General features: G+C 56.5%; 1 protein-coding gene across 15 annotated transcripts; it reads right to left on the reverse strand.

Annotated features, from left to right (window-relative positions):
• Positions 1-806: 806 nt before the first annotated feature.
• On the reverse strand, positions 807-25,417 carry IKBKE (inhibitor of nuclear factor kappa B kinase subunit epsilon). Of its 15 annotated transcripts, XM_070497105.1 has the most exons (23): positions 24,962-25,186; positions 24,314-24,403; positions 22,604-22,722; positions 22,018-22,257; positions 21,751-21,891; positions 21,225-21,354; positions 19,766-19,947; positions 19,115-19,275; positions 18,146-18,256; positions 17,645-17,824; positions 16,877-17,073; positions 16,042-16,106; positions 15,857-15,948; positions 15,632-15,718; positions 11,698-11,773; positions 11,462-11,574; positions 9,681-9,757; positions 6,978-7,017; positions 6,182-6,283; positions 4,549-4,645; positions 3,695-3,807; positions 3,402-3,473; positions 807-1,616 (listed from the first exon to the last, which is right to left on the reverse strand). In XM_070497105.1, exons 4-23 carry the CDS (start codon positions 22,021-22,023, stop codon positions 1,583-1,585), a joined length of 2,076 nt encoding a protein of 691 aa, XP_070353206.1. In that variant the 5' UTR covers positions 22,024-22,257; positions 22,604-22,722; positions 24,314-24,403; positions 24,962-25,186; the 3' UTR covers positions 807-1,582. The 15 variants fall into 15 exon arrangements, 14 of the variants coding, with proteins under 14 accessions (XP_070353206.1, XP_014684513.1, XP_014684522.1 ...); XM_014829027.3 differs by lacking the exon at positions 22,018-22,257 and having other exon boundaries at positions 24,962-25,417; XM_014829036.3 differs by lacking the exon at positions 22,018-22,257 and having other exon boundaries at positions 11,698-11,767; positions 24,962-25,412.
• Between the last annotated feature and the right edge of the window lie 1,292 nt (positions 25,418-26,709).

The raw sequence follows: 26,709 nt of genomic DNA on the forward strand, positions 1-26,709 counted from the left end.
CACAGAGGATGGCACACTCCAGGACTCAGCCTTCCCACTTCTGCCTTGCCGGGTCCTTAGTCAGAGTAGGCACAGAGGACGTGCAGGCTCCAGAAAGATGGGCAGGAAGGATTTCTGGGGTTATTTGGGGCCAAGCATAACACTGTCTTCATGCTTCAAAGCACAGAGTGGGGTTCTCCCTCCTCCCTCCCCTCATGGGGCGACTTTACTGCATTCCTCCTTCCTCCCCCAGCCTACGCCCTCCAGGCTGGCTGGGTCATGCAACTCTAGTTGGGGTGGGCGCAGGGGCCTGGAGATACTGCAGGCGAAAGACTAAATTTGCGAGCAGTTTGCCCAAATCTGAATGCCTTACCAGGGCACCAGTCTAGCTTCTTGACAAATGAGGGAATGCTCAAAACCACCCATAGCAGTGCTCAAGCCCAACATCTGGGACACAGCCTCGGTCTTCAACAGTGGTGGAGGGTGGGGGAAGGAGTAAGCACTTAGATGGTGGATTTGAGGTGACAAAAAAAGACAGAACTTTTTCCTCCCCAGGTTCCAGGTCCCTCATACAGCTCGCCAAATGCCAGGGGCAGAACAGAAGGAATGGGAAGGCAAGCCCTCCCAGCAGGAGCCATCTTCCTTAGGCTTTCCCCGAAATTAGGGCCCATTTAAGGGAAAGGCAGGGCTCAGGAAGTGACCAGTCCTGCCTCCATTTCCCAACACTCCTCCTCCCAGATTCCCACCCAGGGCCTGCTGGCTGCCAAGCACAGACAGCGAGAGCCTCCCCTGCCTCACAGCCACAGCCCAGGGAGAGCCACTCAGAAACAGACAGGAAGGCCACCTTTATTCCACTTCTGGAAGGTGCAGGCCTTTATCTCCTCGGGACTCTGGACGTCCAGGCCTATGCTAATTGGCACATTGCTGCTGGCACCGGCTGGCTGCATGTCCAGAACCTGGTGGTGCCTCAGAGGGAGAGGAGGAAAAGGGTCCCGGGACATTGACACCTGGCATCGACCACCCATTCTCTCAACCACAGGCTCAGTCAGACCAAGAGGAGAAGGAGCATCAGGCTCTGCAATGCCTGGGCTGGGCGTGGTGACCCTCAGAGACCACAGAAGAGAGGAAAGGGCTTAGTCCAACGAGAAACACCTTAGGAGGAAGGAAGACTACATTAGGTAGTTTGACCCAGCACCCTGGGGAAACCCCAGGAGCCCTCCCCTTCTGTTCCCTGAGGAGCAGAGCCCCGTAAAGCAGAGGGGATGGGGAGGTGCCTGTCAGAGCCTCTTCTCCCCACAGCCTGGCCAGGTTCAGCTACAGGCCAGGAGGCGGAGGAGCTGTAGCTGAGCCTGCATCAGATACAAGGTCAGCCCGGCAGTGGGTCCTGACAGCGATGGCCTGGTGCCCCAGGTCCTGCTATGCTGCCTCCGCAGAAAGGCAGTGGAAGGTAATGCTGGTGACATCTCCCAGCTGTCGGCCAGGAGGGAGGTAGGCTGATAAGGTGGGACCAGAAATCTTCCTGTGTTGGGTCCCACAGTGCAGGCAGGAGAGCAGTGTTTGAATGATTCTAATGCTTCAGGATGCCCCACGCACCCCACAGAGCTCAGACGCCAGGAGTCGATGGGACCCTACTTAACCTGTAATGAAAGGCACAAGTTAGCTTCTCCCACTAGGCAGAGAAGCCTGCAAATCCCATGCCAGACCCGACACAATCAACTTACAGGAGCACCGAGCCTTTCATGTCCTCAGCTCTCCTCTTGTAGTGTCTTTGTCCCCCACCCACAACTCCCCACTTCTCACCCCTGACTGCATGTTAGAATCACCTGGGAAGCTTAAAAACGTCCCCAAACCCAGGCCGCATCTAGAGTCTCTGGGCACAAGACCCAGCCGTCTGCACTTTGAAGAGCTGCCCCCATGAGCCCAGTGCAGCCAGGGGTAGGAGGAGGGGAGAAGGAATTCAGATGGACTCCTTGGGCTCTTTGGCTACAGCTCTGAATAGGGAAGTGAAAATTCGCTGAAAGAAAGTTTTGAGTTATCTGTAAATAGACTGCATATCACAGCAAGAAAAATTTATGTCGGCACTAAAATTAGAACTTCCTGCCCATGAGGGCTGTTTTGGAGAGGCTTTCCAAGAAGCTGTCAAATCGTCTCTTCATGGGTATTTAAGAAGATGGATTCTCTCCTCACTGGAATGGGAGATGGAAGAGATGCCTCCTCAACCCAAGGGCTCTCTGGAACTCGGGACAGCCACCAGCTTTGCTCCCGGCTTCCCTCCCTCCTGGCCCCAATTCTCCGCCCCAGACTGGGTGGCCTCTGGGGAACACCTGCGCCCTCTCCGCCCAGCACACCGCATGGCTCAGCCTGTTTAGCCCCTACGTCACGTCAACACCACGAGGGAGGAATCATTATTCCCATTTCAGGGGAGGGAACTGAAGCTCAGAGCTGACGACGCTCCCAGGGTCACACCCCTGCTCAGGAGCAGAGTCAGGAGTTCAGTCCCATTGGAAGCTCTGCCAGCTCTTCCCACCAGGACCCCGGCTCCCAAACAGGGACGTGACAGAGGTGAGGGTGCTGGGGGATGCGGGACGTGCGTGCAGGCATGGTAGTGCATATGTCTGTAAGCAGGCCCGCTGACCTTCCTCGCACGGCCATCCTTGATTGTGAGATTGTGTCCTTCCTTCTCTTTGGTGTTAAAATGTGCTTTGTGAAGTGGCACTACTCGATGGCGGGGTGCTTTTCCTTTTCAAATGTGTTTATTTGGTTATATGAGAAGTTGGTCACTCTGTTCTTCTCCAGTTTTCTTCTGTGAATTTTACTGGCGCATAAAATCTGTGGCTCTGAGCCCTGCTGCCCTCCCTCGGTGCCCTCTCCAGGGCCCCTCAGCCCCTGAGAAGGGGATCAAATGAGGGGATGTGCAGAGTCTCTCCCACTGGACTTGCAGAGCATCTGCATGAGGGGTTGGAGCTGGCCAGGCCCTGGGGCAGTTAACTGAGCTGTGTGCTGCAGTTTCCTGGTGGGTGACGAGGAGATGGTTGGCAAGATGCAAGGAGTCGGTGGGGCGTCAGGCAGAGTCCACATTCATACAGAGCTGGACAGTCACAAATCCACGTGCCTCTGAGCCTCTGTCTCTGACTGCACTGAGAGTGGTGTGAGCATCAGGGTCAAACAGATTCTCTTTTTGTACACCCAGCAATTGCTAAAAATTAGATGAAATTTTCGTCTCAGACTGCACTCTATCCTCAACACTCCAGTGGAAGCCTGCACCTTGAGAGGATGGAGACTCACCCGTGGACAAGGCTGGAGCTCCGTGACCGGAAAACGACACCCATCCTCAAACGTGCTGGCAGGCACAGGAACCCTGCGCCCCAGGCAAGGGCAGTGTGAGGACCAGCCCTCCCCAGCACGCTGCGGGAGCTCCTTACCCTTCGATGATGCGGTTGTTGTCCTGGAGGTCAAACGCCAGCAGCTTCATCTCCTCGTAGAGCTCCTGCATGCTGTGGGAGGCCGGCAAGAGGGGCGGCTGCGGCTGAGGCTGAAGTTGTTCTCCCCAGACCCTGCCCAGACCCTGCCCGAGGCCCACCCTCCAGCCTCCCGTTACTCCTGCCGCCCAGGCCTGGCAGGAGGCAAAAGCCCTGGGGCTCCAAGTCAGCCCCCAACCGCTTTGCACCACCCCTTCCACATGCGCGCACACACGCCCCTCTCTCTTGGCACTTACTGGAGAACGAGGTCTTTCAGCGCAGGGCTGGGATAAGGAGCTGTGGGGGGTGGGGAGGCCTGAGCCCCCTTTGTTCTGTCCTGGAGGAGCTGCTGAGACAGCCGGTCAAGGAGCTGAAGGGAACCACACTTTAGTCAGAAGGGACGAGCCTGCAGGACTGTGTCTTTGTACGGGAGATGTGAGGAAGGGTCAGAAAGGGGGACGGCCCCCAGCCCACACCGCAGAGGACCCAGAGCGCTCCAGCCTCTCCCGCTAGCCCCTCCTTCCATCCTGGGGCACAACCGGCACAACCACCTTCACTGCCTGTGCTTGGATCCATTGTCCAGACTGCCATGTCCTCCCCACTGTCTAAACCTCACTCCAGTGACACTCTGTGGGGGTGGCCGGCGCCAGGCTCCGAAGGATTGGAGCTGCTGTGCCCTGCACTGGGCATGGGGAAGGGCCTGGTGGCTGTCTCTGGGAAGCAGCCCTTCTCTGTCCCTGTTCTCAGAGCTGCCTGTGTCTTGGCATCTTCTCAGGGAGCAGATCAGAAGACCAAGGAGAGAACACCTCGCCTCTCTCAGGAGGAGCGTGGAGCCCCCCAGGCTGCGTGGGGCGCGAGGAAGATGTCCCAGCATTGTGGAGGCTCTGCCTTTGCAGTGACCTTTAGCCTGAGATCACCAGGAAGTGCCTTCTCCTCTTTCTCGTCCCCACCTCAGGGCACATTTGCAGGTACAGACCCACAAACCCACACCAAAGCACTTGGATTTGGACAAGGGTAGCTCTGCCCAGAGGCAGGGGACTGGCCCGAATACCCCCAGGGTGCCTGACTGACCCGGCCCTCAGCTGCCCCAGGCCCCCTGAGGCTTTCGCACCTTGCTGAGGCTCTCCTGGGCTCCCTGGGCTTCGGTGTTACAGGCGGCCACGGAGCAGCCGACCAGGCGCAGGTGGTTCCTGGTCTCGTGCACCACCCTCGAGAGAGCAGATCAAAAATCAGAGCCAGGGGGCCGGCCCCGTGGCCGAGTGGTTAAGTTTGCATGCTCCGCTGCGGCGGCCCAGGGTTTCACTGGTTCGAGTCCTGGGCGCAGACATGGCACCGCTCATCAAGCCATGCTGAGGTGGCGTCCCTCATGCCACGGCTGGAAGGACCCCCAACTAAAAATACACAGCTATGTACCGGGGGGGTTTTGGGGAGAAAAAGAAAAAAAATCTTAAAAAAAAAATCAGAGCCGGGCTTCCTCACCCTTACCAGGGCCCCTCCAGCTGTCGCTCAGGTCACCACACAGACACGGAAGAGAGACCTTCTAGACGACAGAGGCTGGAGCTGAAGGGTCACAGGCATTTGCCTTCCTCACTGCCTCCGCCCCTCCAGGCGTGCCCTCGACTCTCACCTGTCCCCCGTAAGAGCTAATGAGCACGTCTGATGGGGCTGGTGAGGGTCCCGTCAGACTACAGTGGGAGCTGCGAGCACGCCTGTGGCTGTGGCCGGGCAGCCGCACTGGTTAGGATGAGCCCGGGGCCAGTCAGGCTCCAGAGAGGCAGGACAGCCCACTGGGGCACTCACTATGGGAACTGCCCACACTCCTGGTTCCACAGCAAATCAAGGTCAAGACTTTCATGGATTCTCTTCTCTCTCTAAGTGGAGGGAGTGAGCAAGAACATTTTCCCTGTTGCACAAAACCAGTGTCCCAGAAAACAAGACCCAGGGCAGGTGACCCAGCAGTTGACTCTCAACCCTGACTACACACTGGAGTCGCCTGGAGGCACTTTTTAAACCACTGATATCCAAGCCGACTGCAGGTCCACTAAGTCAGAATTGGGGGCGGGTTGGGGGTGGGGGAGCCAGGCATTGGTGTTCTAATGGGTGGGTGGGTGCCTGGGTCTCAGCCCCATAACAAGCCCACAGGTCACACGGGCCTGGGAGCCGGCCCCACCTGGGAAGCTGCCCCCTCTCAGCAGGAGCCAGCACTGTGCAGCTGCAGGAGGGGCTGCCTGCGGGGGTAGGGTCCAAAGCCCCCGCAGGGGCAGTGTGAGGGTTCTGGGGAAGGGCCTCTGCCTGCCCCTGCTTCCCTGACCCCTTGTCATCATCCCAGAGGGACCTCGTGTTCTGCCCGAGAGGCGGCTCCCCAGCGCGACCAGCAGGGATGGTGGAAAGGACGCAGGTTTTGGAGGCAGTGTGACCCACACGCTAGCCCTGGGGCTGCTACTTACTAGCTGTGTGACATTGAGGAAGCAACCTGAACCTCAGTTTCCTCATCCTTGAAATGGGGTGATAGTATCTACTGCATAGCGAGAGATTACGGGGTTATAAGCTCACATGTAGAAATCACCAAGCAGACCGCCTGGTCTACCCAGGGCCACAAAACCACCCATTCCTCTGCCTCGGTCCCTTTACTGCCTCTTCCTGTCTGTCAGCACTCTGCATGGCCCGGGCATCCGAGCCTGCAAGGGCCAGACCTGAAGGGGCCCCGGGGTCCCTGAGCTCAGGAGGGAGGGCCAGACTGTTACCTCATGCGCTTGCCGTGCGTGACCAGGGATGTCTGATACTTCTGTACACACTCCTCCTGGAACACCTGCAGGAGCCTTTTGGCTAAATGGCTAAAATTCACCCTGAAAAGAAGGGAAACCGAGGCAGAAAGGTAAGCAGCCAGAGCCCCCTGAGCACAAGGCTCACACCCCTAGGTGTCCATCAGCTAAGTTCCTGGCCCTGTCCACAGCAGGGCCGCCTTGGCAGAGGAGGAGGAGGCGATGCTCGCACATGGGCATCGCAGAGACCAGAGGGCAGCCCATGGAACAGAGAGAGGTCGGGGAAGGACAGGGGACCTCAGAACACAGACTCTCCAGCTCGGTCCCAGAGGGAGGGAGGGAGCGGCGGTTATGGGAAGCGTGTGCGCATGTGTGCACAGGCTCAGATGTAGAACTTGGGGAGTGAGGCCCCAGTAAGCATTGAAATCAAGGAGGGCCTCCTGGAAGATGAGTGTCCAGGAAACAGGAGCAGAGTGACGCCCAAAGGAAAGCTCAGCAGAGGTCCATCGCAAGAAGTGGTAAGTGGTAACTCAGTGAGGACAGTCAGGGAAAGGAATCCTACGACAATCTTGTTCACCCCAGGAGTGAGTCCAGTTACATCAAGACTGCCTCTGAGAAACCTCCCGCCAACTCAGCCAGCTGTCTCCTCCCCAGCACAGACGAGCCGCCCGGCATGGGCTCAGGGCCCTCTCCACTTCTCAGGAGGCACAGAGAACCTCTCTGCCCTGCTGACGCCCACCCTCCTGCCCTCCCACCTGCGAGGGGACAAGCCACTCACTTATCCAGCTTGTGAATCTGCTCCTCATTGTAGCCGAGCCCTGAGGGAAACAGACAGGAACATATCACCTGTTCATCAGTCAACCAAATGGAATGCCACAAGGGTCGGGGGTCACCTACAAAGATGAGGACAACCCCACCAGGGCCCTGCTCCCAGGAGCTCCCAGCCCAGTGGAGGGAGCAGGGACAGGAGTGGAACAAGCACCCAGGACACTGCATCAGGATGAGGCAACGCCTACAGAAGCGGCAGAGTTCCCACAGGGTCCTGGGGCAGGCGAACCCATAGTGTTAGCGTGGAGGGAAGGGTTCCTGGGGAATGCTTCTGGTGGGAAGGGTAGATGAGATGGGTCTTGAAGGGTGCTTGGTCAGCCCCAGCCCCTTGTCCACACCCCTCCCAGAGTGACTGATGCCTACGGCCTGCGGCCCCACCCGTGAACATTCAACCTGCAGTCAGAGCTGGTTCTGCAGCAAGTGGCTGGAGAAGCCAGGCCAGCGCCTTCTGCCACCTTTTCCAGGAGAGCTGAAAGGGCTGAAGTCTTCTGGGCCTTGGCCGCCTCCTGAGGCTCACTGCCCTGGAGATGCTGCCCCTCCTGGGCTCTGAGGGAAAGGGCGTGTTGCCTTGCTGCCCTGCCCCACTGCCCTCAGAGCAGGACCCCTTCCCAGGCCCTCTCCTGGGCTGTGCTCTCGGCCAGCTGAGCACTTGTGCAGTCCGAGCTCCAAGTCCCAGCCCTGGTTCCTCATGGGGGTGCTGTAGGCCAGGATCCCCCTCATGAGTAGGTTTCCTCGCTGGCGTATGTGACATACAGGATGGGGTGAGGGTAGAGATGGCCTGAAAATTCCTGAGCATTCTGAGAACAGCACCTTTCCGCACCCAGGTGTTAGCAGGCAGGGGCTATTCCTCCTGGTTCATTTCTAGTTTCAATAAAGGACTCTTGAAGACCGATAGAAACGAAACTCTTGGAGGCTATAATATGGGGTGGTTAAAGCAGCCAGCCCCAGATTGCTCGGGCTGCTTCACCTTCGCGGTCTCTGCTTCCTCAGCTCTCAGATGGGGAGGGTACCGGTGCCTCGAGTTTTTGTGAGCACTAAATGAATGAAGACCGTGCACGGCCCCAGGACAGCACCGGCACAGCTGTGGGAGGTGCTCAGAAGGGACTGGCAACAGGATTGCGGAATTCCAGCGAGGGGCAGAAAGCTGCTCCAAGGCTCCGCTGAAACCACAGCCAAGGTGGCCAGGCTCGGTTTCCCCGCCTCGGTGCTGCCCTCCACCTTCCCAGGCCAGACCCTGAGGCAGGATTGAAGCTCCCAAGGAGAGAAGACTATCTTCCAGATCCGTGTGTCCAATGTGGGGGCGCCCAGACACAGGTGGCTGCTGAGCACCTGCAATGTGGCCAGTGCGACCAAGGAACTGAATTTTTATTTAATTTAATTATCTTAAAACTGAAGCAGTGTAAAAAAATATTTTCCCATTAAACACAGCTTTATTGTTTTGGTAAAACTACATACTTTGTTAAAAAATCAGCTTCTGGATAGAGTTGTACCATATGTGTAAAATACACACAGGGTTGTGAAGGCTTAGCACAAAAAGAGAATCTAAAATATCTCTTCAATAATTGTGTTTATGTTGATTACCTGCTGAAATGACAATTTGGATATATTGGGTTGAATAAAATTTATTATTATAATTAATTTTACCTGTTTCTTTCTACTTTTTGAATTTTGGCTACTAGAGAACTTAAAATTACCTGTGCTGGCATTGTATTTCTATGGGACAGTGCTTCACAGATAATCTAAGGATAGAGGAGAACTTGGCAATCAAGCTCAAGACCCTCGGTCTACACACTAGAAACTGCCTCGGGGGGCCGGCCCGGTGGCGCAGGGTTAAGTGCGCACATTCCGCTTCACTGGCCCAGGGTTTGCCGGTTCAGATCCCAGGTACGGACATGGCAGTGCTTGGCAAGCCGTGCTGTGGTAGGTGTCCCACATACAAACTAGAGGAAGATGGGCATGGATGTTAGCTCAGGGCTAATCTTCCTCAAAAAAAAAAAAAGAAAAAGAAAAAAGGAAGAAAAAAAAGAAAGAAATAAAAAAAAAGAAACTGCTTGGGGCATGGGTGAGATAGACGATTCTTGACCGTTTGGGCCCAGACCCCAAGAGTCACCTGGGGCCTCCCTGGGCTCCCCCAAGCCCTGGCCCACTCCCGCCCCACGATGGCAGTCACCTGGGGCAAGCAGCACCCTGTCTCTGAGCCTGTAAATGAGCTGCCCCTGCCCACGGGGTCTTCGTGAGGATTACGATAAGGCAGCAAAGTGCCTGGCAGTGACGCTAACTAGTATTTCCCCAGATCCTCCTTTCTGGAAAACCTGACTATTTCAGTGAGACAAAGACAAAATGGACGGGGAAACACTCATTAAACTGTAAAGTGCCCTGCAAAGGTGAAGGGTCTCTTTCAAGGGCCACCTCTTCCATAGCACCCATGCTCCAGCCAGCTGCGCCCCCACCCATGTCATGTAAGCCCCCCACGTGGCAACAGGCACAGGTGTCAAGGCTTCACGTCCCTCACGGGTCCCTGCTGCACCCTGGCTCCACATGGCACCGTCCACATAGTGGGAATACTGACAAATAACTGGATAACTAGAGAAAAGGAAGGGAGAAGGGAGGGAGGGGAGAGCACCAGGAGTATTTCGCTCTCCCCACGGCTCACCTGGCCTCACCCGGGATTTCTTGAACTGTTTGTAGATAAGGTACATCTTGTCCAGACAGCACTGAATCTTCTGGGTGCTGTGGGCAGGAGACAGAGAGCAGGTGATGGGAGCATCAGACAGCACGGAGCCGAGGGTGAGGGAGGGGATAGGATGGCAGTGGGAGGAGGGGAGGAGCTGTCTCCCTGAAGAAGGAGCCTCAGTGCCAGTTTGGGGGGCCAGTCTGGGAGTGGGGGTGACTCTCCTGTCTCTAAGCTTGTTTGAGGCAACTTGGGGGCCAGCCAGCCCTCCCTCATTCTCATGTTTATTCTCTCTCTCTCAGCCAGGAAGGACAGGTGACAGGAGAGTGACCTGTGCTGCACAAGAAGGCTTGAGGACAGACTCCGGGAAGAAGTCTTGGGCCCTGAAACATAAGAGACCAGTGGTGACAGCTGGGGATGGGAGTGGAGCAGAAATTTCTCTTCTGGTCGCCTGGAAAAGGTGAAAGTAGTGACTTCTTAGTACATCCAATGCCTGGCGCACAGAGGGAACTCAAGCCATGAATCAAAAACCTGTGTTTAAAACAAGAACAAATCAAAGGTCCTTGGAGGCAGGGGAGTTGAGGTGATGACCTCTCAAGGACCCCCTGCCTGGGGTTCAAGGTTGTTATTGTTTCTTGCTTCCCCTTTCCAGGCTGGATACAAACACTTTGTTTGAGGGTTGGGGGTGTGGGGGGTTCTTCCTCGCCCTCAGGCTCCTTCAGCTCCACTTCCTCCCTGCAGCTCCTCCCAGTGACCCCGTCTCAGCCCTTTCTGGAGCTGGACTCTGGGCAGAGTCCAGGCTTGCTGCCAGGCTCTGCCCTCCTAAGAACACGGGGTGGACTGGACCTCAGATCCAGCCTTTACCCAAAGGCTCCGGCCAGATGTTCTGAATTCAGAATTCTCTTCTGATTTTGGAAAGGTCATTCAGAATGCATACACTGTATTGTGGCACATGCCGGCAGGGTCTGGGCAGTGCCCACGTCAGATACACTCAATCTTCAGAGAACGGCAAGAATATTCACCTAAATGGGATCCGTGAGGACTAGAGAGAGCCTCATGTCAGTTTAGGTCAGGTATTGCAACCAAAACAATTAAGAACAAACCCTGCAGTTTTCAGAGCTTTTTGAATTTGGAAACGAGGACCTGGGGTTATGGATGCGTACGGGCACTGAGGGCAGCAGGTCCCGAGCTGCGCATGCGGCAGGCTGTGGGGTGGCTGGGCCTTTTCTGTTTGTTAGAAGAGAGAACAGGGGTTGACGGCTGTAAATCCCTGGGGTCGGCGAGGACAGAGGCTCTGGACACATGACAGCCGTCATCTGTCATTTACTGACCGACTCAGGGCAAGTGAACCTCCCTGAAGGAGCTCTCTCACCTACAGAGGGGGCATGAGAGCAGCACTGTTACTGTTTCGAGGACCAGGTGAGATGACAGAAGTAGGAGGACCTATCCGAGGGTCTGATGCAGAGCGGGCGTTCAGAAGAGAAAGGGAACTAAATTATTCTTTTATTTAGAACTACTGCACCTGCTAAGGTGTGTAATTCACTCTCTAAACCCCTAGATGGGGGCAGGACCCCAGATCCTCTTCTCCCTCTGGCCAGTATCAGGGGAGGTCTTGCGCATTCCCAGATCCCCCACCTCTACCTCCATACCCCAGCATTCTTGCTGGGAGAAAGCAGGCTGATTCCTAAAAAGGCTGCTGGGCCTTTTGAGCTGTATGTCCCCGCCCCCACCTCTACCCCACCAAGAAGGAAAATCCCACAGACCTTCTGTCTTCATGTACCTGATCCCGATTCTTCGCCAGCTCAGAGCTCAGGCTGCTCAGGCTCATCTGGGTCTCTGTGATATTGTGGGAACACCTGGAGAGGACCCCAGCCAGCTGGAGGACAAAAAGGACCACATGGGGTCCTCAGCTCGAGGCTCTGATAGGCACCCTGGCTGGACCCTGACCCCCAGCTCTGCTCCTGACAGCGCCCCCACCCCATCCCCTAGTCGCACTCACAGTCCGCAGCTGGGACCTCAGCTCTGTGGCCCTCTTCAGTTCCTGGATTTCAGGCATCCCAGCCCCATTGCTGAACCTCAAGGGAAGGACAGAAAGAGGACCGTTTGGGCATTCAGGAGGCAGAGAGTTCTGTGACCGCACGTTGGACACAGCACCTTTGGGACAGCCTTGCTGGCTGCGGGGCGCCTGGGGAGTTTTGTGGTTGGGAGAGAAGGACCAACTTGAAGAGGCCCCTTACACCAAAGTTGTGACATTGCAGAGCATTCAAAGAAGAGAGATTGAAGTAGACTGAGACAACTCGAATCTTTGAAAACTCATGAACCCACGATGCAAGGCAGCTATTTATTTTCCTTACTAGGAAAATTTGTAACTAAAGGAAAAGAGTAAAGTTCCTTTCCAGTAGAAACTCTATTTCATGATACCAAGAGCTTATCGATGAGGGAAAAGCTGTATTTTCTAGAATACTAGCCAATCATGTGCTAGGACTGAGAATATTCGCATCCTGCTGCCCCCAGTAAAACTGTTCCCTCGGGCACGGTGTTCAAATCAACGATGACTGCTTAAGGCGTGGACACTTGTGTGGTGCCAAAGTAACACCACACTGATTCTTTCACGAGGAGAACGTAAGTGGACAACAGAGCAGTCAGGCTGTCCGCACCCGATGGCGGGTGGATATGAAGCGTTCCCACGTCACCTAGGATGGATCTGGCCAAAAATGTTGACCTTGAATCCACCCAGCCTTTAGAACTCTCAGTTTATAGGAAATCCAGCAAAGAAGAACAAGGCAAATGACATCCAGAGGAAGCACAGATGAGTCCAGAAGGTGGGACCATGGGTGTTTTCCCTCGAAGAAGCTAATGTCATTATGAATGGGCGGGGTGGGGTCTGTCTAATTAAAATAGATTTAAGGGACATAAGAACAAGATGCAAAGTGTCGTCTTGGATTGGATCCTGGTTCGGATGAAAGCAGCTAGACAAGAAAATTTGGAGGATAACTAGGGAAATTTGAATATGGATAGGTACCAGATGAGATGAAGTGTATTGACACAAGCGGGGAGAGCTCCTAGGTTACCGTAGGAGTGACAACCTATATCTCTGCATGGTAGGACATAGTATTTTTATTTCATTTTTGCTCATCTGTATTTTCCAACTTACTACAATTAGCATATACTGTTTTTATAACAATAACAATTAGGCAAAAAGAATCCTGTGTGTTTTGGCTTGGGAATGGAGGGGAGGGGAAGAAAGAGGAGCGGAGAGAATTAGGAATAAAGAGGAAGCCCTGTAAAGGCCAGGACGCTGCCTGCCTTGCTCACCATTGTCTCCGTATATAGCAAAGTGCTTAGAACACACGATTGTCAAATGAATTATTGAATGCAGGAATGGATTTTAGGGCTTGGACTACTTGGTGGCAGAAGAGGATGAGGCTGGACCGGGAGTCAGGAGGGGTGGTTTGAGGGCTAGTCCTAGCTGCCACACTTGCTCTCTGCATGATCTTGGGTTAGCTGCTTCGCCCTCCAAGCCTCAGGTTCTTCATCTATATAATGGGGAGATCAGCCTCCTTCGTGCTACCTAATAAGGTGTTGGTGGGGATCAAATGGGACCTCAGAAAGGAAGGGCTTGATTAGAGAACACATTTGTAGAAAAACAGTTTTTGGTGGTGGGGTGGGGGAAGCACCAGTATTTCCTGAGCCAGTCCTGGCTGCCTGGACAGTGCCTCCGGATGGCAGCAGCTGCCAAGGAGTACCAGGGAGCTTCGGGACAAAGGCAAGGACACTCTGCCAAGGGAGCCCGTCTTGAGAAGCCTGAGGCAGGAGGGCACTGTGGGAGAGGCAAGTAACAATGGCGGCCACATGGTACCAGGTGCTTGGGCTCCTCCAAACGTGAAATCCAGCTCATCAAAATACCTCAGATTCTACTGGGCGAGGAGCTAGTGGCTTCAGACCTTAGAAGAATGTGCAGGTCTGAGGATGTTCAGAAAAGAAGGGGATTGCAAACGTTGGAGCTGGGAGGCCTCAGAAGTCATCTAATCCTCTCATTTTGCAAATGAGGAAATCGAGGCCCAGGTAGGGAAAGGTGACAGCGGCCTGAGGTCAGCAATGAGTCAGTGACAAGCTTGGACCCGGCCCGCTGCCTGTTTGCTCAGTACTCTTTCTCTTCTCCATTCTCCTCCCTGGTTGGAGGCTGGAGCATGCTTCAAAGCCAGCGTTTGCCTGGCCCGGTGCTCTCCCGACATGCCATATCTCAGCGGAGGTCTTAGAGCCAGAATGGGGAAGACAGTGGTCAGCAGGGGCCAGGACTCCAGAGCTGGGCCTAGCCTGTCACTCCTGCACACTCGTCAGTCCAGGGCCAGTGGGCAAACGCCCAAATGCTTCCTCTGCACATTTCTTTCCTGCTCGAGGACCCACAATAGATCTCCACTGCTCATTTTACTGGCGTCTACCCTCCCTGCTGCACCCTCCAAGACCTCCAGGTATTCTCCCCTCCCTTTTCCTCCATCCCTCTCCAACTTCACTCCAGCAGCGTGGCTTCAGCACAGCTCACCAGCCCCTCCCCATCCCCCCGACCACGGCCCCTTTCTGTCTCTGTGAAGACCTTCAAACGGAGGCATTCTCTCAGTCTGCCCTTAAAAGCTGCATGTCTCTCAGGAAGATCTCTGTGGCTGCCTCCACCCATCCCTAGGCTCCCTCTACCCAGCGGTCCTGGTGCCTGCACATGCCTGGGAAGGGGCATCTCCTCCAGGGGAGCGTGGGCCCTCTGCATGCCTGGGGCCGCATCCATTACTGGAAGCCCCTTCTGTGCCCTGGATGGAGCTCTGCTCGGAGGACCAGCGCTGCCCACTCTGCTGCCCCTCACCTCTTCCCCTCTCATCTCTGCCCCTGCCCCTCATCTCTGCACCACCCCTCATCTCTGTCACTGCTCATCTCTGTCACCGTTTGAACTCCATCCCTGTCATCCAGAGACACTCCTGTCCCTCCTCCCTGCACTGTCACCACCCCATCCGCCCCATCGTCAGCACTGCTGCACCAAGCCCCAGGAGGAAAGCAAGACCGCAGTGAGCCAGCTGCTGCTCAGAAACTCCCAGCACCTGCCTGAGGACAAGGGCCGGGGGATGTGAGGGATGGGGACCTCAGGCATGTTTGTCACAATCTTCGCTCTTCTGTCACCACCTGTCTCCTCACACTGGGAAAGGCTCCGGCCACCATCAGCTTCCCTGGGCCGCAGAGCCCCCATCGCCACCTGGACCATGGCGCCCACCTTCCAAGATTCAGGGGCCTGTGCCCTCTTCTCGGTAGTGCTCTGGCCAAAGTAGTCTACCCTGCATCTCATCTCCAGACCTTCCAGCTGGGTTTCCTCCTCCCAGTCTCTCCCTTTTTCCAACCCATCACCCCTAATTAGCCCAAGTCACAGGAGGGAGGGCACGGAGTTCCAAGGGTTGGGACAGGGAATCCTAAGAAGCGAGGACAGTTTAAGACCCAGAGGAAGCAAGAGAAGGGGCATGGAGGATGAGACCCCTGGACCCCCATCCTGTGAGGTCCAGGGGACCGGGCGTGGGTGTGAGTGCTTCTCTAGAGTCCCGCGCCAGGGCCTGGTGCAGGATGAGCAGTCTGACTCTTCAGAGAAGGGGTCTGGTGGGACAGAGCCCCTTCCCGGGGCAGGAAGGCTGCCTTCGTCCCTGGAAAGGCAGTGCCCCTACGGGCCACTTCCCCTGAGGAGAGGCTAGGAGAGGGAGGTAGGTCATGCAGCATCCGGCGGGGTGGGGGATGAGGGCCAGGGTGGGAGTGCCCTCCCTATTCTAGCATGGCGGGAAGTCAGGACATTGCTGGAAATACTGGGGTGAGGAAGAGACAGAGAGAGATGGGCTGAGGGGTCTGGCAGCCTCATGCCAGTTGCAGCACCCGCCCCCTGCCCCGCCCCCAGGCAGGACACCCACCTCTCGGTGCCCAGGCTGCTGCTGAGGAAGAGGAGGGCCATCCTTGTGACCTCCAGTGTCCGCCTGCACGTGGCCTGGAGGATCTCCCTGCCGAGGGGAGGCCAAGTCAGAGTCGCCTGCTTCCAGGGGGCCAAGGGCACTGTGCCCACGGCAGGGCCCCACAGCAGTGTGGAAGGAGTCTGGGCTGCCTGTCCTGTCTGCCCACCCGGCCCTCGGGGTACTCACACAAACCAGTGCAGCCCCCGAAGCATGAGCTCCTGCCCAGCCAGCAGGGCCTGCGCCAGCCGCAGGGCCTGGTAGCCTGCGCCCAACACGCCCTGAAACACACAGGTTGGCGGGGTCAGGTCCTGCACCCCTACTCCTGCACCATCAGCCCCCCCGCCCCCCCAGCCCCTGGCGGTCCCTCTCACCTTGGCCGTGTTGTAATCTGCCTGCAGGTCCACTTTGGGAACAAACTTGGGGACGTCCAGAGCCGCTGCAGATAAAGACCCTGTCTGAGGGGGCTGCCTAGATGACCCTGGACGAGCTCTGAGCTCATCTTTCCTATTCCCAGCTCACACTCCCGGCTCACCACCTATCTTCCGCCTCAAGCTTCCCAACTAGCCTAGAGCCTCACCCTCCTCGCCTTAGACCGCGTGCTGTGCTTCTGAACCTCTGCAGGCCTTCACCGCCCCCTTGTGTCCGCTTTGGAGAAAGACAGCCTCATTTAGAACAGACCGTCCCATCTCAACAGCCAGAAGATGAGCTAAAACCACCCTCGCCCCAGGGTTTCAGGTGAATAGCCCCGCCCAGCCTTGGAGACCCTGAGAAGGAAGATGGAAAGGCATCATCAAATGAGAAAGAATGATATTTTTGCTAGAATGTGGAGGACAAAGCCTTGGACCCCTGACTACCGTCCCTTCTCACTAACAGCCTGGGCCCCTGCTTCTTCCAGCTCAGCCTCTCTGACGCTTCCCCACCAATTGCAGAGACTGTGGGGAGCATAAATCCAGATCTCCCTGCTTCCATGGGAGTTTCTTCCACAGCTCTGTGGACGCTGTGAAGCCCAGGGAGGTCAAGCCATCAGCCCGAGTCACATGGCATATCAGAGGCATACGCAGAATTAGAGACCAGATCTGCCTTCTGCACGCTGTGGGCCCAAAAGACACCCACAAAGAAAATTACCCAATCTCTGCACGGTACACCCCGCCTCTTAGAGGAGAATACGAGGAGGAGAGACGATCCAGCCTGTGTGGCCCTACTTACGGTCCCTGAAGGCCAGTCCCTTGGGGGTCTCGCTGGCCATGCTGAACAGGGTCAGGGGGCTGCTTGCCGTCGTGTGGGCAATGTGCTGTGCTGACAGGTTGGGCTCGAGGACACAGAGGTGACCCTCAAAGAGGTACTCCTGGTGCTGGGGGGCCACATTGGTCTGCTCATACACAGCCTCCAGAAAGATGGCTATCCTAGACACCAGGGGCAGCGAGAGGAAGGGGGAGGACAGGAAGTGTCACCAGCAGGATACGGGGTCGGGGACCCAAACCCCTGCTAAGACTTCATCCATGGAGAGGGCTCAGCTTTTCAAAGGGAGAGACTGGGTGATTTTCTCTCTAATCAAGAGTGGAGAGACACAGGGTAGAGCTCACGTATTGTAGTGGATGGGAACAGAACCCAGGAGTCCCCATATCCAGCCTCTGCCTTGCACCTCTGCCTGCCCCATTCCTGTTAAAATACACCTAGTCCCATAAATGGCTCCAGGAATAAAGGGTTCTATGAGCAATAAAGTTGAGAGATGCACTGCCAACCGTCCCCCCACCTTCCGGAGATTCAAGGTGCACGCTAGCATTGTAAAGTTTGCTGAATCTCTGAAGTCCAGCCGCGAGGAAGCCCCTTTAACTTCGTGGAACTAGGAGTTTTCCAAACTAAGATTGGACCCAGAAGCTCCCATATCTAAACAGCCCACAGAAGGCCGTCTAGGAGACGCCCTTCTGCTTGGGTGGAGAAGGCTCCGCGCCTCTATCGCTCGTGCCCACTCACGTGTTGTGGCCATGGATGTAGACGTGGTGCAGGACCGCCTCGGACAGGGAGAAGACGTGCACAACGACTCGCTGCAGGATGTCGCTGGTCTCCGCAAAGAACTGGTCGAAGCCCCAGCACTTGGCCTGCTCCACCTCCAGGATGTTGGCCAGGATGGGCACCAGCTGGCTCTGCAGTCCCCTAGCCCCCGGACATGGAGACGGTCAGGGGCCGGGGCCCAGACTTGTCCTCCTTGAGTGGGGAATGGGGGCATTCCCTGAGAACGTCCTGAAGAGCTAGGACTAAAGTGGTAGGGCGGGGTGGGATGAGGAGAAGGGCTGGAAGGGTCTTCCAGCATCTGGACAGAAAACCTGAGGCCAGAAAGGGAAAGTGGCAGACCCAAGCCAACTACATGTTGGAGGCCCCGCTGGACCAGGCCTCAGAGGTAGGTCTTGACTCTCAGCAGAGAGGATACCAGCCCAGACTCAGGTCTGTGTTTGCCCTACTCAAGGGTCCACTCACGATGACAGCCGGCAGGTGATGGGGAGGCTGTAGCTCCACTCCAAAGGCCCGTTTTCCCGCCTCTGGGTGCCTGCAATGGCCCCGGCTGGCTTCTCTGTGGTTATCCGGTACCTGGGGTGAGGCAGGACCAGGTCAGCAGGACCCCCAGCCCGTCACACTTCAAGGGATGACAAACTCAGCATGGAGGGTTCAGAGTACTGGTTTAAGTCACCCAGCCACTCTGAGGTAGCCTGAAAAATGGAATTTGAGAGTGCTGGCTCTCAGCCAACAAGACCAGCTTGCCTTGGTGCTCCCCAGTGAGGCTCTCTGCTCCTTCCTCTACCTGCTCACCACACATCCACAGCCGGCTGCCTCCACATAGCCTCCCGTCCCCTTCGCTATTCAAACCGTCCTCTCCCTTGAAAGCCCAGCCTGCCCTGACGGCCCCAGCCATGTCTGTTGCATGCCCTTTCCCTGATGTCATATAGGTTCCACAGGGCTTGGCCCCTGAGCTGATGGTGGGGCTTTGACCCTCTTGTGAATTCACCTTAAATCTCTTGCTCTGAGCGGTACACTCAGGGGGGCAGCCACTATCTCCAGCTACTTCTGTGTCAGACAGCAGGAAACTGGAAGGACTTTGGACCTGGGACCTGGAGGCTGGGTTCCTGCCCCACCTTTGCCCCTGGCTGGCTCTGCAACCTTGGGTAAGTCTCTTTTGGAGTCTCAGTTGAGATGTGGTGAGCACCAATGGACGGAGGGCTAACGTGAAGCAGTGAACTAAGATAAGGGATCATGATCAGTTTCCCATCAGCCGGGGGCAGGGCTCAGCTTGTTTGGTTGACTGAAACCAAGGATCTAACAGGAGCCTGTGTTGGGGGTGGACCAAGGAGGACCACAGAGCTCGAGGAGGAAGAGGAGACACAGCAGGGGCCAGCGAGGGAAGGCCCAGGGCCCGTCCACCCTCATACCCTGCTCCGTGGCCCACCGTACATGATCTCTTTGTTTCGCCGTGGCCCACCGAAGGGGACAAAGGGCAGGCTGCCGGTGGCTGCGTGGTACAGGGTCACCCCAATGCTCCAGAGATCCACAGTCACCCCGAATGCCTTCTGCTGGGGCTTGCGAAGCACCGCCCGCTCATACATGTCAGGGTGCTGCGGTGAGAGAATCAGAGAGCAGCCATGAGGGGCGGGGGAGTGGGGGTGGGGCGAGGGCCTGAGTCCTCACCCAACAGACCCCCTTCCACTGCCTTCCGGTGAAAACAGAACCAGCAGAACACATCTCCTTTGTCATCTCAAAAGTGAGTGTGGCATTTACTTATTCAGAGCATTTCTATCTGCCCAGCCTCTGCCCTGGGGAAGGTGGTAACCGGTGGTGTTCCAGCCTCCACGAGGGTCAGATCCAGGAGTTAGTGCACAGGGAGGCCTGGGCAGGGTGGCCCAGCAGGCTGCAGCATGGCCTTTTCCATCTTAGAGGACAGAATGCACTCTCCTGGTTGGGATGTGAGGGGTGAGATATAACCAAGCTGGATGCAGGGGGATTGGACAGAGCCCCTCTGAGAAGCACCGGGAGAGTCACAGGTGAGGGGACCAGCTGCAGGGGAGGCCCTCAGCTTGAGCAGCAGGTCCCCAACACCCCACTCACCAGGTACTCCTCAGTCCCATAGACCGAGATGAACTTCTCATCGTCGTCCAGCTCGCGGGCGGCCCCAAAGTCCGTCAGCTTGTAGATGCTCTGCCCCTCCTCCCCCAGGAGGCGCATGATGTTCCCGGGCTTGATGTCACGGTGGACGATGCCGTTCTCCCGCAGGTGGTTCATGCCAGCCACTGGGGAGAGGAGGGCAGCTCGAGGCCTGGCCAGGGACAGCCTGGGGGGTGGGGCTCATCTTGGGGGAAGGCCGTCCCTGGGTCCACATAGACAGAGTCCCCATGGGCTGACAGGGCCACAAGGAAAGCAGAAGAGAGATGGGCACAGGGCCAAGGAGGGGCCAGGACAGTGGGTATCGGGGTTCCATCAGGGTTCTCTAGAAACCGAGAGGCGTGGTGGCCCTACCTCCTGAGGATGGCACTCTCCTCTCCCCCATCTTCTTCTTATTACTATTATTTTAAAGATTGGCACCTGAGCTAACATCTGTTGCCAATCTTCTTTTTTTTTCTTCTTCTCCCCACAGCCCCCCAGCACATGGTTGTATATTCTAGTTATGAGGGCCTCTGGTTGTGGCATGTGGGATGCCGCCTCAGCATGGCCTGATGAGTGGTGCCATGTCCGTGCCCAGGATCCGAACCAGTGAAACCCTGGGCCCCCGAAGCGGAGTGCATGAACCCAACCACTCGGCCACGGGGCCAGCCCCTCCCCATCTTATTACTTTTTATGATTTAAAATTGTGGTAAAGTATACATAAAATTTACCATTTTAACCTTTTTTAAGTGTATGTTAAATACATTAACATTGCTGTGCAACCATCATTACCGTCCACCTCCAGAACTTTGTCAACTTCCCTAACAGAAACTCTGTACCTAATAAACAATCACTGCCCAGCCCCCTCCCCCAGCCCCTGGTGCCTGCCCTTCTAGGGTTTGTCTCTGTGGATTTGCCTCTCTAGGTCCCTCATCTCAGCGGAATCAGACAGCATTGGTCCTGGGGTGCCTGGCTTATTTCACTCAGCATAATGTCTTCCATCCACGTTCATCCATATTGTCGCGTGTGTCAGAATTGCCTTCTTTTTTTAAGGCTGAGTACTACTCCACTATGCGTATACACCACGTTTTGTGTATCCACTCATCTGTCCGTGACACTTCGGTTGTTTTCACCTTATATAAGGCTATTTGAATAATGCTGCAATGAACACGGGTGTGCAACCTATTTAAAGTTTTAAATTGGGGTTTTAAACTGCCACTAGCAGGATTAGCAGGAACCAGACACTGCCCCAGGTCTGTGACTGGACAGCCTCTTAGGGTCTGAAAGCTCTTCTGTGTTTGGATACTTGTTTCATAAATGCCACGCCCCTCTGGGACTTTGCCTTCTGCTGCCGACCACTGAAGGCCAGGCCGGGTCTGGTCTGAGGTGGGGAGGGGGCGCCCGGGGGGGTTGGGGAGGGGCTCACCCACACAGCGCAGCACCACCAGGAACTCGTCCTCCGGCAGCCCGAAGGCGTTCTCGGGGCTCTCAAGCACGCTCAGCAGGCTCCCACTGGAGCAGTACTCCATCACCAGCACCTTCTGCCGGCTGCCCCCCTGTGCGTGGGACAGAGAGGCTTGAGGAGGAGGGTACTTCCCCTCCTCTTCCTCAGGAGGGAGTGGCTCAGCCAAGAGCCAAAAAGCCCCTATTCTCTTAAGTCCCAGCTTCCATCCTGGCCTTCCCTCCTTGGCCTCACACTGATCCCACACACCTGTGAGCCCAAGGTCACCTCTTCCATGAAGCCCCCTTGGATTGGGCCCTACTTCCTGTCCTGACTGTCCCAGGCCCTGCCCCCACCCCCTGGCATTCTTTACTCCACTCTGTAGGTGGCTGTTCTGGCTGACCTGCTGATGAGCATGTGACCAAGTCTCTATTATTCTGTGACCTGATTCTTCCCAGCCTGTGGGGGTCAAGGACAAGACCTTTCTCCTCTGGCCCAGCCCTGGACCCACCGTCTCCTCCACCGCGAAGAGCTTGACGATGTTCTGGTGGTTCAGCTTCCGCAGGACCTCAAACTCCCTCACCTGCACCTCGCGGGGTCGCATGTAGCTGGCGGTGTTGAAGACCTTCACAGCGACCAGCTCCCCGGATTTCTGCCACAGGGGACAACACAAGTCCCGCCCTTGCCCTGGGAGCACACCCTCTCCCAGGCCTCTGTTCAACCTCTCCCCTGAGCCTAGCAGAGCAGAGACGGCCTGAGTGGGGATGGGGGCTCCCACCCTCATCTCCTGCCCCTCCTCAGAGGGTACGCAACCGGTCCAGCACGGCTTGGTGACAAGGGCTTGGCACACGTGATACCCTGTAGGGGATGGTTTGTCGTTACTATTACTATGGTTATTGACAATGACAACAACAGCAGCTAACGCTCCCTGGTGTTAGGAGCAGAGCTGGGATGGGAACTGTCCGGCTTCAGCTCTTAAGTACAAGATAGCGCAGGATGTCTCATATTCCATACGGCTCTGCAGTAAGAGCAAAGGCAGGACAAAGCCAATCAACCCCCTTCCCGCCTCCGCTCCTCCTAGATGTGCTGCCTCCGCCCCTGGGGCCAGCTTTGGGCCTCATCTCTTTCTCTCTAGTCCCAAACGTGCCTGACCGAAGCATCATCCCAAGCAGCCCTTCTCAGCTCCCACACCTCTGCTCAAACCCACAGTGTCCTGCTGCCCAGACTGTGCAGGACAAAGCCCAGAGGCCTCTGCCCAGCCACACACCACCCTCAAGGCCCCCTGGGGGCTGAGTGGACCAAGAATTTCTAGGCGTGAGGGGGCCAGGGGTGGGCTGGGTGGCTTGGCTAGGGCTGTGCCCCACCTTGTTTCGGGCCTTGTACACACTGGCGGTGGCCCCCTGCCCCAGCAGGTCGTCGGTGTGCCACAGGTAATTGACGGTGCTCTGCATCTCCTGCCCCTGGCTGGCTGGCCACCTTGTGCCTAGAAAAAGAACATACTGGGGTCCAGGATTCCATCCCTGAGCATGGTGGCCTGATCGGTAGCTGTGCCCAAGACCATCCCATGAAGGGCTCCATGTGGCCATTCCAGAGGCAAGGGGGCAGAGGAAATGTGAAGTACAGAAAGGTTAATTAACTTCCCCAAAAAGAAGCCCAGCCATCGAGCCCTCAGCCCCCAGCCTGCGCCTGTCCCACCACAGGACATTCTACCTGTCCTCACTCCCCAGGTCCCCACCTCCCCCTCCCCAGACAGGCCATTCTGCAGAGACAAACCCTTTTCTCTGTCACCTCTCGCAGGCACTGAGAATTCTGAGTTTTTGGCATCCAAGCCTGGGATTGTCCCAGGAAGCAGAAACAGTGTTTGGAGGAAGGGCCCCAGGTCAGGCAGTGTCAACCACACCACCACAAATCTCCAGGATTGCAACATGAGCCTGGAACCCCTCCCTACCCTCTTGCCTGGCCCACCACTTCCTGCTGCTGTGAGCTGACATGGCCAGCGTGGCCTGGTCAGTGAGGGGAACAGGGCTGCTGCAGAGTGCGCGTGCGTGTGCATGAGAGTGTGCGTGGGGGGGTGGGCAGGAGACCATCAAATCCAAGGGCTCAGGAGCTGTGGGGAGGATGGGAAACCCCTCTACAACTCTGTTCCCATCTTGGCATCCGTCCTCTTCAAAGGCCAGTTCCTCTAAAGCAACTGGTCCAGAGAGCATAGCTGCAGAAGTTAAACTCAATGCTTCTCTGAAAAGCAGCGCCAGGACAGGTCTTTATGGGATGACTGCGAGGAGCATGAGAGGGCCCCCCCTAAATACTCTCAGGTAAGGCTGGACTCGAAAGGGCTTCTTTCCCTTCTAACATCTCCTGGGTTCTCAACCCTGTGGTCACCAGGCCTAGAATCCTCCAGTTCCTTAGCTTTGAGCCTTAAAAGTGCAAATCTTGAGAATATCAATTCCCTGAGTCAGGGACACTTTAAGAGATCAGTGGTCAATTCCTAGTTTCAGAAAGTATATTGGTGTTTGCATTTTACAGAAGCAACTGAGGCTCTGAGAGACTCTGAAGACAGTGGAACAGCTCAGCGTCAATGAGCTGGTCAGGTTTCCCTCCTGAGGCTGAGGAGGGATCTGCCTGCAGGCCTGGGCTGTGAGGCTGGGCAGAGCACACTGAAATGAAGGCCAAGGGCCCAGCCCGGGCAGCAGATATCACTGCCTTCAAAATCCCCCCGCCCCGCGGCTGGTGCTCAGCATGGGCCCTGGTACTGGAGCAGAGCACGGGGAAGACACCGGGGAACGGGCCGTGTAGCGCAAAGGGCAGAGCCCTGGCCGGTGGCCTGCCCTGGGTTCTGCTCCTGGCCCTGCCAGGGCTCTGCCTGGATCCAACTGGTGGCACATCTGGTCAGCTCTGTGGCCCCCAGCACAGTGCCTGGTGCACCTGATGCCATCCCTCAGTGGCAGTTGGATGAATGAGGGTTGGTGGTGCAGCCTGTGAGCCAGCTGCTCCACCCACCACCTCCTCTCCCTCTCCGTCCTCCTCCTCTTCCTTCTCCTCCTCCTCCGAGCTCTACTGTGACCAAAAGCACTTACCTCACGCTCTGAGCAGCCCAGGATCAGGCAAAGACTCTCCCTGACGAGTATGTGTTATGCTTTCTGTCTGCGGCAAGTCCAGGAGCTGAGCTACACCGGAAAGAGGAGGGCGGATGAGAGGCCCCCCTCGGTGCTCTGCCTCCATCAAAGGCCACCGGCCCCAGCCCTTTAACCCTTTCCTGTTTGTCACCCTCCCCCACAGGACTGGGGGTTTCCAGCCCTATTCCCCAGCTGCTCCAGGAGATTTTCCTCATCACTCCCACTCCCAGGACTTGGGCCCAGGAGAAGGACCCAGGAGAGGGGAGGACAGGCACCAGAAGCCAGGCAGAAGGAAAGTATGGAGGCGGACGCTGGACGCTGGCTGCGGGCGTTGGGAAGCAGAGCTGGGAGGCGAGCGTGGTAGGTGGGTGCAGCTCTCCTCTATTTGCGGCCCTCCCTGCCTCTCATTGGCCTCCAGGCAGTGCTCTGCAAGGGTGCCCACTGGAGATGGGACACACAGTCCCCGGCGGGGCGACCAGCAGCCAGAGAGAGACACAAGGAGGGGACATGGGGCCGGGAGAGCCACTGCCCACACGCCTGCACCCCAGCACTCAGCTGCCCTACTTCAGGCTCCCCCATTCCCCCTCCCCCACGACTCTGCACACTCACCCCATCTCGGCTGTGGGGCATGCAGGCTTGTAGGACTGGGTGGCACCCCCAGAGCTTTCAAGACTCGCTGTCATTCATGGGCAGTGCTCATAGCATCCTGGTGGCCACAGGCCCTGGGAACCCGAAGACTGGGCAAGTTGAAGTGGCTGTGTGCCACCCCAGGAGCTGGGAAGAGCCAGCCGAGGGTTTCCTCTCTGCCTCTCGGCGGCGGACACTCTGCGGCTCAGCAGCGCTCAGCTCTCTCACACTTCCTGATTTCGTTCTTTCTCTCTCTCTCCCTTAAAGAGACAGAGGCAGCTGGGTGGCCACCACCACCCCAGCAGGAAGGAGAAAGAGGATGCTCTGAGTTCCCAAGTGGAGGTGATGGGACCAGAGTCTGAGCCACAAAGAGGCCAGGAACTGAGGCTGGATGGCTGTGATGGGCCACTCACTGGGTGCTCTTTCAGCCTCTGGAGCAGGGAAGTTCAGGGCTTGGCCTAGAGTCAACAGAGCAGGTTGGGCAAGTTAACCAAGCGGGAGCTGCCTGGGAAGACCGAGTTCCCACACCCAGTAGCCCCAGGGAGGTCCAGGACCTACGCCTAGCCACTCCTAGGAGAAATTGGGTCTGACACATCTTCCTAGGGAGCCCACAGACACCCAAGAGCAAGCACTGGAACCCAGGTTATGCCCTCCAGTGCGACCTTGAGCACAGCACACAACCCCTCCTGGGCAGTTTTCCATCCAAGGCACGAGGATAGTAACATTTGCTCCATTGGTTGTGTGCATGACGTGGAACAATGTATTTGGAAATGCTTGAGAAACTGGAAAGCTCTCTACAGACAGGCGTTGGAAGCACTGAGGCCCACACACCTTCAGTAATTTGCCTGTGATCTTCAGAGACTGCTGGGGCTGGAACCCAGGTGTACCAGCCTCCCAGTCAGGACTCAGTACCCCAGATCAAATTTCCTCGGAGGCTGGAGAGGTCTGTCCTGCTCTGGTCAGCTCCGAGATGGCAGTTGGATAAGAAATGGTTAAAACCAGGAAATTCCATGTTTCTGTAGAATGTTGGAGGGACTTTCCCATGGCCACACCTGGTGGTTTCCTCTGCCAGCCCCACCCCTAGCACAGGGCCCCAGAACAGGAGCCCAGCTGAGAGCTGCCTGGAGCTCAGACAGGTAGACCTGCTGATAAGTCCACGGCCCGGAGGCCCTGCCCGGAGGTGCTGCCCTGCCCATTCTCACGGCTGACCTGACAGGAGAGCCGGCCCTGAGCCCCTCCTGCTCTCCGGGGTTCCCAGCTCTCCACCTGTCTGGCATAGGGTAGAATTGCACTTCCTTGACTTGTGGGACTGGGTGGCGCCCCCTGATTGGACGGAGCCATGTGATTTCCCAACCAAAGCATTTAATTGTTAATGCAAGACCCCAGATCTCCTGCCCCCTGACAGTGTGATTCTGTTAGACACGGTGACTGCTCTCCGTCCGTCTGGGTCCCTGAGTGACTGTCGTGAGCAGAGCCCCCTGCTGGCCTGCACGGGATATGTAGCTTGGATGAGAAATCAACCTTTGTTGTTTTAAGCAGCCGAGGTTTGCAACACAGTCTCGCCTATCCCTAATAGTCTACCTATTCTTCCCTGATCAACCTGCTCAGTCCGCACAGCCCCCGACTTTGCTCTCTCTGGCAAGCCGTCTCCCTTTCCTGGTGTCTTAAGCAGCCTCGAATGCAATGAATGTGTGTTTCTAGCACCTACCAGGAAGCAGGCACTGTGTGCT

Source organism: Equus asinus, chromosome 25 (assembly GCF_041296235.1).
Source record: "Equus asinus isolate D_3611 breed Donkey chromosome 25, EquAss-T2T_v2, whole genome shotgun sequence".
Classification (NCBI taxonomy): domain Eukaryota; kingdom Metazoa; phylum Chordata; class Mammalia; order Perissodactyla; family Equidae; genus Equus; species Equus asinus.

Bases quoted from the DNA above. Each gene is read 5' to 3' on its own strand.
- IKBKE (XM_014829013.3), bottom strand. From the start codon at position 22,690: ATGCAGAGCACCGTCAATTACCTGTGGCACACCGACGACCTGCTGGGG. The intron at 11,774-15,631 runs GTGGGTGTCCTG...CCTTCCCTTGAG, and splicing joins AGCAGCCTGGGCACCGAGAG to GTTCAGCAATGGGGCTGGGA. The intron at 4,646-6,181 runs GTAACAGTCTGG...TGCTCTCTCGAG, and splicing joins ACGCACGGCAAGCGCATGAG to GGTGGTGCACGAGACCAGGA.